The sequence below is a fragment of the Vombatus ursinus genome, unplaced genomic scaffold (genome assembly GCF_900497805.2).
Source record: "Vombatus ursinus unplaced genomic scaffold, bare-nosed wombat genome assembly UNPS02014175.1, whole genome shotgun sequence".
NCBI classification, from domain to species: Eukaryota; Metazoa; Chordata; class Mammalia; order Diprotodontia; family Vombatidae; genus Vombatus; species Vombatus ursinus.
In genome coordinates, this window is record NW_020953953.1 from 299,496 (window position 1) to 318,474 (window position 18,979).

At 44.7% G+C, this 18,979-nt stretch overlaps 1 protein-coding gene and 1 pseudogene across 1 annotated transcript in view; one reads left to right on the top strand and one right to left on the bottom strand.

Annotated features, from left to right (window-relative positions):
* The window catches only part of LOC114041538 (zinc finger protein 69 homolog), a 37,907-nt gene extending 34,548 nt beyond the window's left edge, over window positions 1-3,359 (top strand). Inside the window, exon 6 of the mRNA XM_027860026.1 lies at window positions 1,202-3,359. Within this exon, the coding sequence (XP_027715827.1) occupies window positions 1,202-1,214 (13 nt within the window). The 3' untranslated portion in view covers window positions 1,215-3,359. The remainder of the gene's footprint in view (window positions 1-1,201) is intronic.
* The window catches only part of LOC114041528, a 66,699-nt pseudogene extending 48,651 nt beyond the window's left edge, over window positions 1-18,048 (bottom strand).
* Between the last annotated feature and the right edge of the window lie 931 nt (window positions 18,049-18,979).

Genomic DNA, 18,979 nt, shown 5'->3' on the forward strand with positions numbered 1-18,979 from the left:
AAACTTTTTATTCTACATCTTGTATCAATCCCCTCCCGGCGAGGAGGCAGGTTACACACAACCCGATAAATCCCCGGTCCAGTATACAATAACGAGAGGAGTGACATCCTGCCAAGTTGCTGGCCTTCAGAATTGCTATTATTGTTATCAATTACTCCTGATAGTCTGCCTTAATCCATACCAACCTTCCCAGCTGCCACAGATATTGCCTGTGCTTTATGGCATATTATTGCTCCATAACATTCACGTGCCAAAATTTGTTCAGCTGTTGCCCTATTAGAGGACGTCACGTCTTACTTCCCTGTTCTTTGCCATCACACAAGGAGCTGGTGTTTATCTTTTTGTTTCAGTCCTCTTCCTTTCTTTAAGGGAATACGCCATCTAGTGGTATCAATAAGCCAAAGAGCATACCCAACCTCATGATGGGGGGGAGGAGGATTTCATAGCTTTACTAAGGGTAAATTAATTAATGTGTTTATTTTCCCACAGCCCTTCCAACATTTCTAATTTTTTTTTCCCTTGTCATCTTAGTTAGCTGCACATAGGTGACGTGGAACCTGACAGGTGATTTAATTTGCATTTATCAAATTACTGATTTGGAGCGTTTTTCCTACTTTTTTTAAAATTATATTTGTTTTCTCCCCCACTGATCTGCCAAAACAAAAACCTCTTGTAACAAATACACAAATTGAGGAAAACACAATATTTCTGATGCTCACTTTCTAGTCACCTTTAATAATCTGAAAATCTTTTCTTTTTTTTTGAGGCAATTGGGGTTAAGTGATTTGCCCAGGACCAAGTTGGGGAATCTGCATGTAGCCCTGTAGGACCTCAAGTGTGGCCCTTTGACTGAATCCAAACTTCACAGAACAAATCCCCTTAATAAAAGGATTGTTCTGTAAAACTTTGACTCAATGAAAAGGCCGCATCCAAGGACCTAGAAAGCCACATGTGGCCTCAATGCCCGCAGGTTCCCTATCCCTGGCCAGGGTCACACAGCTACTAAGTATCTGAGGCCAGATTTGAACTCAGGTCCTCCTGACTCTAAGGCCAGTGCTCTATCCAATGAATCACGTAGCTGCCCCTAAATCTTTCTACTGATTAGTGATTTGGATTAGTGATTACATATAGAGAATAATTTTTTTTTCCTTACAGTGGTTAATAATTTGCATTTCCTCCTTTGAAAAATGTCTATTCATAGCTTTGGAGCATAAATTTATTACGAAGAGCTACGGAATCGACTGTGTGACATGAGAGGCACTGGCAGAGGCCAGGCCAGCAAAGTGTGCCCACATCACAGAAGGTGTGTGCTCCAGGAGCAAAGCGGAATGGAAGCAGTCCAAAAAAAGAGTGAGAGTCACAAATGTAAAGATATCTCTACCCCAATGTTCACATGGACTACTCGTGCCTGACCCGTGCTAGAGCGTTCCGAGCTCGCGCTGCTCTGATCAGCCACGGTCAGGCACCCTGGGACTTGATTCCAACATTATGGTGTCAGTTTGGTCCTTTTTGAGAATAAAGGACAACAACCAACCGATGTTTATTATATCCGTTCTTTATATGCCTGCATATAATCAATACCTGTTCCTTATATACCTTGGAAATGTAGCCTTGAAGAAGGAAACTTGCTACAAATCTGTTTCACGGTTACTTGCTTCTCTTTAAATTTTTGATGCATTTTTTTAACATGATGAAAACTGCCCATTTTATTTTCGGTCATCCTCTCTGTCCCTTGTTTGGAGAGGAACTCTTCTACTATCCACAACTGTAGCTTCTCCATGGTTCTTCCACTTTGTTTGAGGGGACTTTTTATATCTAAGCTGGGCGTTCATTTGGAGCTAAGCGTGGTCTAGTGTGACATGCTGGCCCATATTTATTTTCTGCCAGATTACTTTCCAGTGTTTCCAGCATGTTGCAGTGGTTAGTAAACCCTGGCCCCACAGTGGAGGTCTTTGGATTGAATGAACACAAGGTAACTCTACTCATTTTCTTTTGTACGTTACACACCTGATCTCTTCAGTTTCTCAAGATCCCTATTGTTAAGTAGGACAAAACATTCTTGATGATCTGGTATAGTTTCAGATTTGATTCTGCCAGATCTCCTTCCTGGAATACTGGAAGAGGTTGTGGGAAAGGGACACATATTCATGTGTACTTTGACATATTTAGATTTGTAAGGGACCATGAAAGCCGCTGAGTTCAACGTCCTCATTTTAGAGATGAGCAAAGTGAGACAGAGAGATTGCTTGTTCCTTGCCCACAGTTAGAGAGCTAGGAAGCATGGGAGTCAGGATCTGAACCCATTTTCCCAAGTTCTAAACCAAATGCTCCATCCATTACAATTAACGCCTTCTTCGACTTTGCTCTGAATGTCAATCTGAATGAAAAGAGAAGCAACTAAACTGTCCATATGTTTTAGCCAACTGACTTTACTGTGAGACTTATAATCTAAGGAATGATAACCATAAAAATGGTATTTCCATAGTGATTTAATACTTGCAAAACATTTAGAAATAGTGCCTCACTTAATCTTTACCTCAACCCTGGGAGGCAAATGCTCTTATTAACCCTATTCTACAGATGGGGAAACTCAGGCAGGAAAAGGTTACTTGACTTGCACAAGGACATACCACTATAAGTGCCCGGGACCAAAATGGAATTCAGGTCTTGTGGGCTGAAGCACAGCACTTCATGCACTGGGCCACCTCATTGCTTAAAGAAAGCACGAAAGAAAGAAATGCCCAATAGTCACTAAAACATATATACAAGGACTTTTCATGCCAGCAAACAACAGGAAACAAAGTAAATACCAATTAATTGGGTAATGGCTAAAGAAGTTATAGTATATAAATGCCAGGAAATATTGAGGAGGGATGACAAATATTAGGATTTCAGAGAAAAATTCATTGCGTTTTTAGAGTTCTGCGCACAGTACGAAATTTGTTATGTTTAATGATGTCTCTTCTGTTGAGAAGTCTAATTAAATCTGTTCCGCAGCAAGAGGCCTTCCCTTATTAATTAGATCCATAAGTTTTATGTCTAGCATGACGCGTCCAAAGTACACTCAAGTATGACCTCTAGGTGAAGTCCTTTCCATAACCAATGCTTTTATACGCTGTCATTCCATTGTGAATACTGTTGTCTATCTGATCACGCTCTTCCAGAGAAAAGCACGTTCCCCTCAGCACATTAAGGCTTCTCTTCACAATCCTATGATATAAATAGAGATGTTCTCCGGCTGAAAGCCTTCCCACACAGAATCCACGCATAGCTGTTCATCACAATGAATTTAATGTTGAACAAGCTCTGAATACCATTTGAATGCCGTTCCTCATTCATGACAGTGATAAGATTTCTATTCAATATAAATTCTCAAATGGGAAATGAGATGATTGTTGCCTGAAGACATTACCACATTAATTGTATTCCTAAGGTTTCTGTCCAGAGTGGATTTTTTGATGTGCAGCAAGACTGGAGTTCTTTGCAAAAGCCTTTCCACACAGACTGCATCGATAGGGTTTCTCTCCAGTGTGGATTATTTGATGTATAGCAAGACTGGAGCTCTTTGTGAAAGCCTTTCCACACTGATTACATTCATAAGGTTTCTCTCCAGTATGGATTCTCTGATGTTTAGCAAAATTGGCCCTCTGTGTGAAAGCCTTTCCACACTGATCACATTCATAAGGTTTCTCCCCAGTGTGGATTCTCTGATGTTTAGCAAGACTGCAGCTGATTCTGAAAGCCTTTCCACACTGATTACACTCATAAGGTTTCTCTCCAGTGTGGATTCTCTCATGTACAGAAAGATGGTTCCTCTGTGTGAAAGTCTTTCCACACTGATTACATTCATAAGGTTTCTCTCCAGTGTGGATTCTCTGATGTACAGCAAGACTGGAGCTCTTTGTGAAAGGCTTTCCACATTGATTACATTCAAAAAGTTTGTCCCTATTATGGATCTTTTGATGATCAGTAAGACTGGAGTTGGACCTGAAAGCCTTTCCACATAGTTTACATTCAAAAGGTTTCTCTCCAGTGTGAATTCTCTGATGTGCAGCAAGATGTGAATTCTGTGTGAAAGCCTTTCCACATTGACTACATTCATAAACTTTCTCTCCAGTGTGGATTCTCTGATGTTTAGCAAGACTGGAACCAATTCTGAAAGCCTTTCCACAATGACTACATTCATAAGGTTTCTCTCCAGTGTGGATTCTCTGATGGGTAGCAAGACTGGCGCTCATTCTGAAAGCCTTTCCACATTGGTGACATTCATGTGGTTTCTCCCCAGTGTGGATTCCTTGATGTTTAGCAAGACTGGAGCTGTATCTGAAAGCCTTTCCACATTGTTTACATTCAAAAGGTTTCTCTCCAGTGTGGATTCTCTGATGTACAGCAAGATTGGAGCTCTGTGTAAAAGCCTTTCCACACTGATTACATTCATAAGGTTTCTCTCCAGTGTGGGTTTTCTCATGGTCAGTAAGACGGGAGCGGCATCTGAAAGTCTTTGTACATTGTTTACATTCATAAAGTTTCTCTCCAGTGTGGCTTCTTGTATGTAAAGCAAGGGGGGCCCTCGGTGTGAAAATCTTTTCAAATTGATTACATTCATAACGTTTCTCTCCAATGTGGATTCTCTGATGTAAAGTAAGATGGCCCTTGTGTGTAAAAGCATTTCCGCACTGATTACATTTAAAATGTTTCTCTCCAGGGTGGGTTCTCTGATGTTTGGCAAAATTGGCCCTCTCTGTTAAAGTCTTTCCAGGCTGATTACATTCAAAAGATTTCTCTCCATTATGGATTATCTCATGTAAAACAAGACTGGAGCTGTATCTGAAAGCCCTTTCACAATGATTACATTTATGGGTTTTCTCTCCAGTGCAGATTTTCTGATGTACAGCTGAATCAGGATCCTTCCCACATTCACTGCACTCAAAAGGTTTCTCTGCATGGCCAGTAAGGAGTGATCTGTAGCAGACAGCCTTCCCACATTCTTCACATTTATAAAACTTCTCTCCAGTATGAATCTTCTGGTGTATAAGATCTGCATTCCAACCAAAGGCCTTCCCACACTGAGGACATGCATATCTTTTTACTCCAAGGTGAACTCTAGGATGGTAAGGAAGAGATGAGTGATGGCATGAGGTTGCTTCACATTTATTATTTTCATAAGGCACCTTTGTAATATGAATTTTCTGATGATTAACGAGCTTAGAGTTCGGCTTGAAAGCCACGCCATCTTTATCACTTACAGAAAGCATCTCTCCAGTAAAACTTTTTGGATGTCTAATGAGGTCTGAATTCCAGCCAATGGCCATTTCCTCTTGATTACCTTGATCCCTCCGCATTTCAGGAGGCTTCTCCTGGGACTGAAAAGGCTTTACATGTTCAGGAAAGCATTTGCTATACTCACTATCCTGGAAACAGTCATTCCCTGAGCTCATTCTGTTACAGTGATTTAGGACTGAAGACTGTCTTGGTTTCTTTCCAATTTCATTAACTTCACAGTCACTCTTTGGATTTTCATCTTCCACGATAACAGAGTCACAGATTGCTCTCAAACTCAAGTCCCAGGCACCGTCACCCATGAACTTTTGCTGGCCAGATTCTTCCACAAAAATTCTCAGCTGAGTAGTCTTCTCATTCACTTCAAACCTGGTCTCTACATCTAAAGAAAACAAACAATCATATATACAGAAAGACACACACACTCGCACACGCACACTCACACACACATACACACATAATTCTACGTTCTTTTCTCTGATGGCAGAAAATAAACTGATTTATATCCTATTTCCCTAGTTTTAAAAAAAAGAGTTTTAAAACTCCACTAGGCAGAATCAATCTGTGGAAATGCCATTTGGTCACAAAGATCTTCACATGCCGTAACACGGGATCCTCACAACAAACCTGTGACACAGGCAGGCCAAGCGTTCTCATTACCTTTCACAACTCAGGCCACAAGCTCATCACGGCCGGGTGACCTGAGCGACAGCCTAGCCGCTGCGACTAGAACTCCCACCCTGCGACTGAGCATGCCCTGTCCACGGTACTAGAAGGCCCTTCTCCACTGCACTTTCTATCTTTTCTCCTAAGGCTGTTGTTATGATACTTATGATTTTGTCAGTCTCCGGTCATCCTCCTGCCATTCTGTACTGACCAGTCTGGATGCACTCGCACATGGTCATTCCTGGTAAATTTCATAGGCTAAGTTGAATTTACTCATTTGAACAGTCATATAATAGTTTCCAGTGTCATATCCAACTTTTCTTCTTTTCTATTCAGATCCAAAGACAGTATGCCATGTATTGCACATGTACTAAATACTCATATTAGTTCACTATCTATCATATTTTATGTGTCATATCTTGAGTCCATGATCCTTCTGTCTGGAAGTGAATAGCAAGATTCGCTATTGGTCCTCTAGCACCACGGCCCATGGAGTGGTTCCTGAAAACTCTGGAGGTTCACAGCGATGTCCAAGGGGTTTTAGCTAAAAACTCTTTGATGGCATCTTATGCAACAAAGACCTGACCAGTGTTGTTACCAATATATTTTTCCCCTGGGACAAGCAACACCTGAGTGTCTGAGGCATAAGAGCTGTCTTTGTGCAGTGATTCCAAATCATGGTGACTGGGCATGAAACGAAATTGGTGCTCATGCAGTGATTCCATCGATAACTGACCACTTCTAAGGGCAACATGTTGTTTCGATTCCTCACCCTGTCCTCAAATTGTGTCCACACGGCCAGAAAAGTCTGACAGACAAGCACACATCCACGCCCAATGGATGGTCACAGGTGTGCACACACCCCGTTGGCTTTCTGCACACCGCACCTGAGGAGCTGCCTTGTAATCACATCTCATCAGCACTGCAATCACCACGAAGGGGTGACGCATGTTCACCTTCTTCCAGTGCAGCTTACGTATTACACGCCATCTTGAAACCATCATGGACCACCACACACACGCGACAGAAACATTCCTTCCACTGCCTCTCCTTACAGTGCCAAGGCCACCTTCCGATTGGAACTTATCTCCTGCTTAGCTTGCTGTTTTCTATCTGGCAGATTTTCAGGGGCACCCAGGTGAGTCATGCCTCAGACCTTCTGGGAGAGTGTGGCCAGTGTACCAGTGGGAGAAAGAAGAAAGTCACATCTGAACAGTTCTTTCCAAACAAAGGGCGTATAGAGAGAGAGATATAAAGATCTGGTATGAAAAAGAAGAAAGGAAAAAAAAGCCACGGGGCAGCTAGGGGTGCAGGAGACAAAGTGCCCGGCCTGGGGTCAGTCTTAAAGACTCATCTTCAAGAGTTCAAATCTGGCCTCAGACACTTAGTAGCCATGTGACCCTAAGCAAGTCACTTAACCCTGTTCGCCTCAGTTTCCTCATCTATAAAATGAGCTGGAGAAGGAAATGGCAAACCAAATGGGATCGGGAAGAGTCAGACACGACTGAAATGACCAAACAGCAACAAAAACCAAAGCAGTATGTGCAATTCAACTTCACCTCCATTTACCATTTAGTACAGTCCTTGTCAATAGCCAATTATCTTATACAGTAACTAGCCACTCATTCTGTGGACTGGTCTGGGGGCTCAAAACAACACAAAACAAAGCAAAATGAATTTAGAACTCAACAAGGGAACATTTTCACTGCAATTAGGTTACAAATCAAATAAGGCCAGTTCTCACTTAACGTAAGTGGACTGTTCAGCAGACCTTCCCCCACCCTCAAGGGCTCTGCCGCTCTGGGGCCCCAGCCCCTGGTGCGACTCCAGTGCCTAGAACAGAGTTGCTGCAGACTTGGCCCAGGCCAACAAGGGGTCCTGCTGCCCCGTGGAAGTCAAACTTACCTAATGTGAATTTCTGAAAAGCAGGGACTGTCTGTATACCTAGTAACACAGTAGATACAGAGTTGGGCCTAGAAGTCTGGGAGAGCCAAGTTTAAAGCCCACCTCAGACATTTACCAGCACTGTGACTCTGGGCATGTCATTTAACCTCTGGCTGCCTGTCTCCTCAGATGTGCAAAGGAAATAATATCTACCTGCCAACCCAGCTGCGAAGATCAAGGGGGATAATCTGTGTGAAGCACCTGGCACAACAGCCAGCAGACGCTACATAATATTAGTTATAATTATCCTTTTTGCTAGTATTATTATTAATCAACTTGATGCAGAACCAAACTGAAGATTGGGTTTGTCAGGTGTTGAACCAAATACCACAAACTTGTGGTCACTGAAAAAAGTTCAACTTTGAAATTAATTTCACATATTATGTTACGTTCAACATTTTCCAAGTTGTAACATTTGATGAAAAAGCTATTCCTATTCAACAAAATCTGTTAAATGAATTTGAATTGAAGTCTTGCAAGTAAGAGTAGGCATGAGGTCTTACGGGATTTAAAAAAAATTCTTACATAAAGTCCGACAGTAAATTTCCACAATTTACAGTAGAATAAAATTTTATAATTTATAATTACAAAGGGGAATGAAAGTATTAATTTGAATCTTTGTCGAGTAAAAGACATCGAAGATGTTGAAGTAAGCACCTGATGGATAAATCTGAAATATTATGAGGAGCAGAATAAACAGTTGGAGGGGCATCACAAACACACTATTTGTGTTTCTGGAACAAGACCTAAGACCCGAAGATCCGAGAACTAGTACTCTGCAGTCACGGCTGCGCACTGCATTTAGGATAAATGCTTCTCCTGGTTCTGCTCACGTCTCCCTACGTCAGTTCAGACAGCTCTTCCCAGGCTCCCCGACACTGTGCCCTTCATCATTTCTTATCGCGCCGTCATTTGCTCAGTCATTTCCCAATACGTGGGCACCATGTTTGTTTCCAGATTTTTTAACAACAAAAAAACAGCAGCTATAATTTTTGCATTGAATAAAAGGGTCTTTTTCTGTGATTCCTTTATAGGTCTAGTGGTTATCACTGGGTCAAAGGGCAGACAGGGCAGTGAGTGCAGGGGCACAGTTCCAAAGGGCATTAAGGAAATGTCAACCTTTCAGGGGCAGCTAGGTGGCGCAGTGGATAGAGCACCGGCCCTGAAGTCAGGAGGACTGAGTTCAAATCCGACCTTAGACCAAATACTTGCTAGCTGTGTGACCCTGAGCAAGTCACTTAACCCCAATTGCCTAAAAATTAAAAAAAAAAAAAAGGAATGCCAACCTTTCACTATAATGCTTTGTGAATCTCTGTGTCAAGGCTCTTTCTTACACACAAAATGCTGCCTGGTTCTCCTTTCTAATGCATTCAGCTACCCTTCTGTTTTTATGGGTGGATTCATCCCACGTACATTTTGTTATGACAATTAATTGTTTTCTCCAAAATATTCTCTTATTTTTTTCATCTTTACTTTTGCCTCAATCCTTTAAAAAAAAAAAGTAGGCGTGGGAAGGGAAAAGGATCAATACCAGTAACTGATTATTTAATTGGCCTGATCCCCACTCCTCCCCCCCACCTTGTTTTCCATCCATCCCAGGCCCAGATGACTTAAAAGTCTCTTACCCTTTTATCTCCCCTATCTGAAGCTTCCTCTATGGTGCGAAGTTGTTTTCCACCATGAGGCAGCCAGGTGGCACAATGGACGGAGCACTATGCCCGAAGCCAGGAAGACCTGAGTTCAAATCTTTCTACCTGCCTAACACTCATCAAGTCACATTACCTCTTTTTGCCTCAGTTCCCTTATCTATAAAAGAAGGATAATAAGAACGCCTACATCCCAGGCTCATTGTGAGGATGAAACGAGACGACATTTAGAAATCGCTTGGCACTCAGCAGGCCCCACAGAAACGTTAGCTGTTATCGTTACCACCACCATTATTGTAATTTTGACTATTTCCTCACCAACTCTACTCTCCTTCTTAAACTGCTATTCTTCTCTCTCCCATTCACTCATTTCCCTCTTGAACCTAATTCATTCCCATTCAAAGGCACTCTCTTTCACCTGGCTCAGCTAAGAGGGGAGTTGATGATCTGTGGCTTCTTCTCACACCATCTCCATGTTTGTACACCAGACAAGTGAGCTCCTGGACAGTGGGGACAATCTTCTGCCTTCCTAGCCCAGGGCTTAGTTAAGTGCCTAGTACAAAGTAGGTGTTTAATTAATTTTTATTGACTTGACTGACTGGGTGCAGGGCTGATACCAGGTCACAAACACTACCTCATTCCCTGGATTTAGGGCTCTCTCCTCAACTCTGTTTGTGTCTCTTTCTCATCCCTTATCACCTACAAGGAGTTACCTCTGTCTGGATCTAAACCTGATGGGTCCTGACCAGACCAAATACTGGAGATCACAAATGTTTCTAAGGTTCGAGAGGGTCTGGTTCTATGGGATGCCTGGGAGTCTCTGCCTCCCAACTGCCTAACTCCAGGGTGGTCACCCACAGGAAGCTGGCCAACAATTTTCTATGAATGGAGACAAAGACTGAGCCAGAGAGATCAGGAAAGGGACCTCGAGTTGATGACTAGTGCAAGCCTCAGTCATAGATTACTACTTCCAGTAAGACAGTAGCCTCCATTGCTACCCACAAGGCGATGCAGGGAGACAGAAAAAGTTGTGAAACTGGGCCGTCTGCCCAAATTTAGGTTACCGGGCCCTAACCGGGTCAAGGCGGTCCTCTGACATCTCCCTGACTGACTCCCTCTCCCACTGACCGCAGTAGCTTTTCCAGATCTTTTCATTCCTACCCAATTCTCTCATTTGCTTTACTTCCCCCAATACTCTTAGCTGAACCTTTAGCTCATATTTTACTTTTAAAAAAAAAAATTGTACACTTACCAAAAGCTCTCTCACAAAAATCAGATGTCTTCTTTTTCCTCCACTGCCCTGGTCTCCCATGAATAGATGGCCATTATGGTTGCCAAGGCAAACCCTATTACATGCCTTAATGATCTCAGTCCATCCCATCTCCCAGCCAGCATATTCCCTCCTGTACCACCCCAATTCTTCCACAAATGTTCAATCTCTCCTTCTACTGATCCCTGCCCTGCTGCCATAAATAAAACCACATGTCCTCAACCCTGAAAAAAGCCTCACACGGTCCATTCATCCCCATTAGACATTGACCTGCATCCTTTCTTCCTTTCATGGCTAAATACCTAGAGAGGGCCATCAACAATTAGTGTTTCACACTCCTTTCATCTTCTTCTCTTCAAAACTCTCCGCACTCCAGGTTTCAATGTCATTGCTCAACTGAAAGTGCTCTCTGCAAAGTGACCAACAACTTCCTAATTGCTGAATCCAGTGGATTTTCCTCAATCCTCATCCTTCTTGACCTCTCTGCAGCCTTTGAGATGGATAGTCAATTGTCCCTTGATACTCGTTTCTCTTTAGGTTTTGGTGACAATACTTTCTCCTGGCTCCACCCCTACGTGGCCCAAAACTAAACTCACTGTCTTTCCCCAAGCTCTCCTGACTCCTTATTTTCTTCTTGCTATCCAGGGCACCACCCTCCCAATCATCCAGGCTCGTCACCTAGGTGTCACCACTCATCATCATCCCTCAGACAGTCACATCCACCCATACTCAACATCGGGGAAAGTCTTATTGACTCTGCCTTTGTAACATCTCTCCCACACTTCCCCTCCTCTCCCAACATTCAGGCCCCAATCACCTCACACCCAAGGTATTCTAAGAGCCTGCTGGTTGGCCTCACTGCCTCAAGTATCTTTCCAGTCCACTCAATCCTCCACCCAGCTGTCAAATTCTCCTTCCTAAAGTGCACTTCTGATTATGTCACCGCCTGTTCTACAAACTCCCTTGGCTCCCGGATTCCCAGGACCCAATAGAAAATCCTCTGCTTGGCTCTTAAAGCCCTCCATCATCTGCCTCTCTCCTGACCCCCAGTCTTCTTTCACCTCACTCCCCCTCCACATGTGTGATAAGCAGCGGTGCAGGCCTCCTCTTTGTTCCCTGACCAGGACGCTCCTCCTCCCGACTCCACGTTTTCTCTGGTTGCCCCTCATGCTGGCTCTGGCTTCCCTGAAGTCCCACTTAAAACCCCTCACTGTACAATAAGTCCTCTCCAGTCCTCAGCCTTGGTGCCTTCCCTCCCTTGATTGGCTCCAATTTATCCTGGATGTATGGGGTCTGTACACAGTTGTGTGCATGTTGTCTTGCCACTAGAATGGGAAGTCCTTGAGAGCAGGGCTTGTCCCCTTCCTTTCTTTGTATCCCTGACACTCAGAACAGGGTCTGGCACATAGTAGGTGCTTACTACTTATTCACTTGAATAAAGCCTAGGAAAGAGTTCACGTTGGACAGCCTCAGCCCCTTCTCAGATGCCTTCAGGAAAGTCCCATGCCCCAAAGCTCCAAACAATGACTTCTTAGAGAATCACAAATTTATCACTGAAAGGGAACTGAAAGGCTAAGGAGTCTCAGCCCCTCTGCCATATTATAGAAGGCAAAACTGGGGCTCAGAGGTTCGGTTACTTGCCCAGGATCCCACTGCTGAATTGTGTCCAAAAGCAAATTCCAAGTCAGGTCTGCCTGCCCCCAAGTCCTTAGCATTTCCTTCACTGCAACACATTGATGCCTCTTGTGATACTAGGCCTCACACCCCTGCTTTCATCTCACTCACCTGGCCAGGAGTTCCTTGGGCCTTTTTGCTCCAGCGTCCCAGGTGCTTCTCCTTGATGAAAAGGGCTGATCAGATCTTCTCTAAGAACTGGAAGTCCTGGGAGTATAGAATAAGGAAGGGAAGAGGATAGAGAGAAATATACCATTCAATCCTCTTTAGGGAAAGGGGCCACACAAGCAAGGACCACAAGATGGTCCCCAGCACACCTCAGGGATGGTTTCCATGGTACTGATTGCTGGGATCTTTGGAGGGGCCAGAGATCATGCTGCCCATTGGGAATCTGACAATTCCACCTTTATTCACCTCTTTCATAGAAGGATGGGCACATTCTATAGCTTCCATTCGTTAATCTAGAAATTAGAGGCAGCCCTTACTGCGGTGCTAAGAGGTCTGAACCTGAAGTCAAAACAGTTCAAACCAGCCTCAAACACATGGTAGCTGTGGGCCCCTGGAAGGTTATGTAACCTGTTTGCCTCAGTTCCATCAACTAAGAAATGGGATGATAATAGTACCAAACCCACAGGGATGTTGTGAGGATCAAATGATAATAATTCTAAAGCGCTTTGCCCAGTTTGGGACACAGAAAGCTGTGCAGTGATGCTCAGTCCCTTCCCTTCCTTTCCCACCATCTGGGCTGGAATTTGAGGGAGAATAAGGAGACACTTGCTATACCTGGCAGGTTTAGGAGCAAGGAGCTCGAGACTGATGCCTGTTAGCAAGAAGACCTTTCTGAAGTCTAGACCCCTCCCCAAGAGGAAGGGTTGCCTTGGAAGGCAGAGGGTTCCCTTCACTGCCCACCTTCAAGGAAAAGCTGCATGAGCAGTCTTCCGAGATTTTGCAGACAAAATTCACATCCAGTTAGAGGTTAGACTAGATAACGTCTGAGATTAGCTCCACATCTGAGACTCTATAACACTGGTTTGAGTTTTGACCTCAAGCTACCTAAAATAGGAAAGAGACAATTTCAAGAGCAACATAAGAGAGTCCCAGCTTCCAATAATGTAATTCAAAGACCTTTCACAAGAAAACCAGCAGCAGGAATACCCTGTGGAGAGATCAGCACTTTTGCCTTTTGAATAATTAATAAAGGTCACGCCCTGCACAATAGGTAAAAAATGAAGACATTCCTTTGATGGCAGATTCCGTTACCAGAGGAAATGGTCCTTACCCAGGGACAGCAGGTTCTGGGAGGTTTCCAGCATGACCTCCTTGTACAGCTCTTTCTGAGAATGGTCCAGGAGGCCCCACTCCTCCAAGGTGAAGTCCACAGCCACATCCTGGAATGTCACCGACTCCTAAACCACCAAAAGTCACAGGATTTAGAGCTGAAAGAGTCCAGAATTCATCTCCTGCCAATCCTCACCAACTTACAGGAGGAAACTCAAGCCCAGATGAGATTTGCCCAAAACTTCTAAGTTTTATGAGTGTCAGAGCCAACATGTAAAACCACAGTCATTAAGAGCCCAATGGAATGTTGAGAAAAGCATGTGATATTTGAAGTGAGAATCATATTGGAATCATAAAAGTAGGAGAAATATCTTACTATGAAATGCTTCTCCCTATGAAATCAGGAAGAAGCTATGTGCTCTCTTAGTGAGGTATGAGAGTCTGTGGAGGAGAAGTGATGTGAAATTCCTCCTCATCAGAAGCGCCGAAAGTGATATGCTAAGAAAATTCTATGCAGTTTGTGAGAAGCAGGCAAGTGCTGCGTATTTGGGGAAAGAACGTTACCAGTGGTCACTGAAGAGAGGGCAAAGAAAAAGAAATAATCTGATTAATTTCTTAAAAGACTAAAATAAAGTTTTAGCTAGATGAAAACATGAAAAGAATTCTTAAGGGATATTACTCACCATCTAGCCTGAACTGAATGGTATGGCTCTGTTTCCAGTCAAGTGAAGAAGTGTTATCTATTGTTATACTGAGGGCTGGGATGATATTGGGTCTGACGTGTTATAGCCAAAACACGTTATATTTTGGCTTCCTGATTGTTTTCATTTGTTAATAGAATATATTCATTAATTTTAATATTTATATAGAAATAAGAGTAACTACGATGGGGAAAAGGGGGTCCCTTCATTTATGATAAATGTAATTTTTTATTAATTAGGGTTAAAGACTTAGTTAATTCATAAGACAGACACTGACATTTTATTTGTGAAAAACAGAACATCTAAACAATACCCCTAAAGCCCTAGAATGGTGGAAACAAGATGTCAATAAAAATAAATGTTTTTAAAGGAAAAAAAAAGTCAAGAGAATGAGTTAAGAGGCAGACTGATGGATAACACACAAGAGAGTGGCCTGACCTGCAAACACCCTGCTACTTGGGAGGGGGCATCGATTTTGCCAGCCAGCTACGTGGAGAACCATTTGGCCAACCCACTTGGCATTTTGGGCTCTCCCACTTCTAGGAGAATGATGATTCACTTTTTCAGACCTCCTATTGTTTTGGAGTAATTCCCTTTCATGTGGATAAAAACCTTTTACTTTTTCATCGTTTTGATTTCTTCCTTAAAATATCTGATTTACGTTCTATTTGTAATCCAAATTTCACTCTTGGCTTCCTTCACTCCTATTATTGACCTTCTGAACAATTAAAGAATTCATAACTATTCTCCTACTTTTTGAGATTCCCAAGGCTTTAAAGAACTTTCCTTTTCACTAGAGCCCCTTGAGTCATGATTCTTCATTGCATGATACTTACTCAGAGTGGACAATGTCTATAGGAAGGCCGATCTTTCATTGATCATTCATCGATAACTGAATCCTGAACTCCCTCAGAAGAGCAGCTCTCCCAAACCTCTTTCCTCCTCTATCATCCCGTACACTTCGTTCACCACTAGGGTGAGGTCACATATTCCAAACCTCCATTTAAGGAGGTCTGAGCTCAGCTCAAACACCTATTTATCACCTGGCTCCACTACCTTGGGACTTCTCTGTCACTCGTCTCTACCATGCCAAAAGAAGCTTATTACTGGAATAATCTCAAAGACATGTAACATGTCATCAGCCTTGGTAATCCAAAATCACTGTCCTCTGCAACCCTGGTTAGACAGTAGGGCCAAGAACTGCCAATCTCCACGTAGGCCTTAGCACACAGTAGGATCTTAATGCCTACTGACCACCAACTACCCAAACACTCTTATCGGAGTATCTTGCTTCTAAATTTACTTTAAAAGCCCACCACGACCTAGACATCACTTAGTTTTTCAGTCTTCTTACACCTGACTTCCTCCACCTTCTCTGTGACCCAATGGCACTGCCCTCCTTCTCGTGCCAGGAGGAAGACGCTCCATCTCCAGGCTCTGGGCATTTTCTCTGGCTCCCCAGAATGGCTGGAATTCTCCGCCTCCTCACTGAGGCCTCCTGGGGTCCTTCAAATCTCAGCTAAAATCCCACCTGCCACAGGAAGCCTTTCCCAGCTCCTCCTCATTCTGGTGCCTTCCTTCTATTAATTATATCCCACTGACCTGTCTACAGCTTGCTTGTACATATCTGTGTGCTCAATGACTCCCCTGTTAGACTGTGAGCTCCCTGAGGGCAGGCACTGCTGTTTGCCTCTTTTTACATGACCCCTACTAAGCACAGTGCCCGGCACATAGTAGGCACTTAATAAGTGTACAGTGAATAACTGCTTGCATTCTCTCCTTCTCAGCACCTCTTTATGTAATCTTACATTGGCTTCTTTCCTCCATTTTCTAAGAAAGTGAGAGCCCTTGTCTTTACAAAGGCCAACCATCTACAAGGGCATTTGATGTCCCCATCCCTTGCTGTCTTCTCCAAAGGTCTGCACCCTCAATCACCCCTACCTCCCTACCTCCGCTCCTCTTTTCTCAAATTTTCTTGACCTTTCTCTATCAGCTGGTCCCTTTCCTACTGATGTCAAACACACCCATCTCCCCCATTCTTAGGAAACCTTCCCTAAACACTCACCACCCCTCGAGCTATCATCCTATCTCACCTCCTTTTCTTAGCCAAACTCCTTAACAAATCTGTCTGAACTCTCTGCTTTCCTCTCACATTCACTCCTGAAGCCCTCACAAACTGGCTTTCCTCCTCACTCTCCTGAAAGTGCTCTCCATTTTAGGGCTACTTGTCTCTTCTATTAGAATGTAAGCAGGGATTGTTCCATTAATTGTAGCTTTTTCCTCACCACTAGTCCAGGGCCTGGCACAAAGCAGACCCATCAGAAACACTGGATGACTGATTGGGCCATTTGACTAGACCTTCTCCTCCTTTTTCATTCTTAATCATTCTCCAAAGTTGACCTTGGGCTCAGGGCCCAGATCTGGACGTGGCCATTCTCTCTCACCACCCCTGCCATCTGCCCCTTTCCCATTCTGTCTCCACTCGTGGCTGTCGGTCCCCTTCTCTCCCCTTCTTCCACACACTGCCACCCCGTCCCTCTTGTGCAGCTTTCCTGATGCTGTCACACCAGGAGGAGGAGGGTCTGCTGGGATCCCTGGAGCACACACACATAAGGTGGGATCCTCTCAAGGGGGAGGGGGCCAGGCAGTGGTGTGACAGTAAAGGCTGAACACCCAGCTTTCTGAGAAGCACAACACACATCTAAGGTTTGTGTGCATCACGGTCACCACCTTCCTGGGTCTCAAAAACCAACACATCCCTCAAGCCTTGACTCGTAGCACCAGACGATTACTGAGACCCAGAACAGTGCCGGGCACAGAGGAGCCACTTTCTAATGCTTGTTGACTTGACCTAAGAAATGGTAAACGAGAGGGACTCAGAGAGACCTGGGAAGGTGTGTGTGCGAGCTGAGGCAGAACCAGGAGGACAATTTCTGCTCTGCAGACAACGTAGTCCAGGACCAGAGCTGGTGGCGTCTTCAGGCCTCTGCTCCAGGCCTGACCAGACAAGACTCAGGTGGGAAGGGGTGTTCCTTGACCTACAGCTGCTACAGGGGAGAGCCTGGCCACAAGAAACAGAGGAGGGGGAGGACTTGTGTGCAGGGGGAGGGGGGATAGGCAGGCAAGAAGAGAGCAAAGCCACGAGGCCTAGGGACAGAGACTGAGTGAAGTGGTCACCCTTGTCAGTCACTCCTAATGAGGGGGAACCTAAAAAACACAGAGAGGGTAGCAATTGGGGGCGGGGAGGTTAGTGCTCAAGATAAAAAAGTGCCACTGGTACACTTCAAAAGAGAGAAGAGAGCAGGGCAGGGTGGTTACTACTGTATCCAGTTTTATATCAGTTTTTGTAAAGAAACAATCTATAGGTAAGAGAACCGGCCAGCCTCAAAGATGATCCTCTGTGTGGACGGAAATGGCCTCCTTGGCTGATGTGGGTCAAGTCTGAGGACAGAGTGCACTCACCTGGGCTGGGGGTCTCTGGGTCCCAGGAGCCATTTCCTCTGGCTCCAGGCTCCCTGCTCGAGTCAGGCCTTGATCCTCTGCAGGCTGGGCTGAGGAAGGACAAGCATCACAGTGGAGGAGACGTCTTTTCCTTCTCTTCTTAGGCCGGAGGCTGACCTACAGGGATTTAGAGAATGAGGTCTCAGGGGAGTCACCGAGCCCCTGACCTTGCCCTCAGGAGAGAGATTCCAACCAAAAGGAGGGGCAGCAGGTAGGGTCAGGCTAGGACAGACCTGCACAACGTACAGCCCATGGGCCGTTGGCCACCCCCAAAGGATTTCCAGCAGCCCTCGAAAAACGTAGGGTTGCCACTGCACACTCTCCTGTTTGTCACATAACCCCCAGCACCCAACCATCGCCAGTCTGTCTCTAGTCTAACATATCTGCAGCCCAAAAAAGTTTAGCCCATTTTAATTTTGGCCCCTACCTCCTGCCAAGTTATGCAGGTCTGGGCTAAGGTCTCAAAACAAAGACTACTTTGCACCTTCTCTAACTCCTCATCTTCTGCCCCACTCCCCTCCCCCATCCTCCTACAGAGAGCCAGGAGGCAGAAGGAGCTTGGGCTCCCAGATGGGATGAAACCAGGCAGAGCCTCCGTGAATCCGGACCCAGAACTCTCCCTCCATCTGATGTTATGCCTAAGATATGAAAGTCGCTCAATGGCCACCCAAAGGTAAAGGTGGGGATAGCACCCCAGGACCTTTGGGATGTGACCAGGAGCCTGGACAAACAGCACGGGCAGGGAGCTGGGAGAGAGGCCTGCTCCTGCAATACCCGGAGGGCACTCAGCGAGAGGTCTGACAAAGAAAATGATGCCCGCTGGAAAGGACAGCCAGCAGGGGCTGGGGGCAGGGAGGGCTCCTTGCTAAGATCTACCTGGGAGCTGAGCTAGCTTCCAGAAAGCAAAGAGATTTCCACCCCAAGGAAAGGAAAAGATCTCAGCTCCTATGGAAGAAGGAAGGAGAGGGGGGCGGGGAGAGAGAGAGAGAGAGAGAGAGAGAGAGAGAGAGAGAGAGAGA